The sequence below is a fragment of the Apteryx rowi genome, unplaced genomic scaffold (assembly GCF_003343035.1).
Source record: "Apteryx rowi isolate R43461 unplaced genomic scaffold, aptRow1 scaffold_1477, whole genome shotgun sequence".
In the NCBI taxonomy this organism is placed as follows: Eukaryota; Metazoa; Chordata; class Aves; order Apterygiformes; family Apterygidae; genus Apteryx; species Apteryx rowi.
Window position 1 is genome coordinate 1 of NW_020447727.1, and position 1,174 is coordinate 1,174.

General features: G+C 72.1%; 1 protein-coding gene across 1 annotated transcript in view; it reads right to left on the minus strand.

The window, feature by feature from the left end:
* Nucleotides 1-276: 276 nt before the first annotated feature.
* Nucleotides 277-1,174, minus strand: part of KIF5A (kinesin family member 5A) — a gene marked incomplete at its 3' end in the record, with an annotated part of 10,873 nt that continues 9,975 nt past the window's right edge. The window contains exons 19-20 of the mRNA XM_026058499.1: nt 677-786; nt 277-378 (exon numbers count right to left, since the gene is read on the minus strand). Of these exons, the coding sequence (XP_025914284.1) occupies nt 277-378; nt 677-786 (212 nt within the window). The remainder of the gene's footprint in view (nt 379-676; nt 787-1,174) is intronic.

The window sequence follows — 1,174 nt, forward strand, 5'->3', positions numbered from 1 at the left end:
TGCCCCAGGGTCCCCAGGGGTGCGGGGGAGGTCCCAAGGAGTCCCAGGGCTCCTGGGGGTCTTGGGGGACACCAAGGAGGTCCTGGGGTCTGGGGGGGGGGTCACAGGGGATCCTGGGGGGGTCCCAGGGCTCCCAGGGGTGTTGCAGGGTGCTGGGGATGTTGCAGGGCTCCTGGGGAAGTTGGGGGGTCCCAAGGAGTCCCAGGGCTGCTGGGGAGCTCGGGGGGGTCCCGGGGGGTCCCGGGGCTCCCGGGGGGGGTCCCGGGGGGGTCTCACGTGAGCTCCTGCAGCCGGGCGGCCTTGGCCCGCTCCTCGCCCCGCAGCGCCTCGTGCTCCGCTCGCAGCTTCTCCAGCTCCAGCTCCAGCTTCTGGTTGAGGCTGCGGGAGAGACGGCGCGTCGGGTACGGACGGATGGACGGATGGACGGAGGGGCCATCGGGGGACGGAGCATCCCCCATCCCCGCCCTCCGTCGCCCGGGCCGGTGACCGATGGGTGCGGGGATGGGGACAGGAGCAGGGCTGGGCTTCACGCCTGGGCGGACGCAGGGACGGGGACGGGGACAGGGATGGGGACAGGACAAGGATGGGGATGGGGATGGGGATGGCGACGGGGACAGGAAAGGGGATGGGGACAGGGACAGGGACAGGGATGGGGCGGGTGCCCCCGGTCTCTCACTCTCGCAGCTCGTCGATGGTTTTCTGCTTCTCGTTGATCTCGTCGCGCAGCCGGGCCAGCTGCTTGTGCTGGGCCTCGCGGTGGCTCTCCAGCTGCAGCTCCAGCGCCTTCTGCGGGGGCCGAGGGCTCAGCGCCGGGGGGACCAGGACCCCGAGACCCCCCAGGGACCTCCTGCGCCCCCAGGGACCCCCTGCATCCTCCTGGGACCCCCCACACCCCCTGGGACCTCTAGGGACCCCCTGCACCCCCCAGGACCCTCTCATGCCCCCAGGACCTCTAGGGATCCCCTGCACCCACCAGGGACCTCTAGGGACCCCAGGACCTCTAGGGATCCCCTGCACCTCCCAGGGACCCCCAGCACCCGCCTGCACCCCAGAGACACCCAACCCCCCCCCCAGGGACCCTGGGATACTGCTGCACCCCCCAGGGACCCCCTGCATCCTCCTGGGACCCCCCGCACCCCGGGAACCCGACACCCACTCACCTTGACCTCGTCTG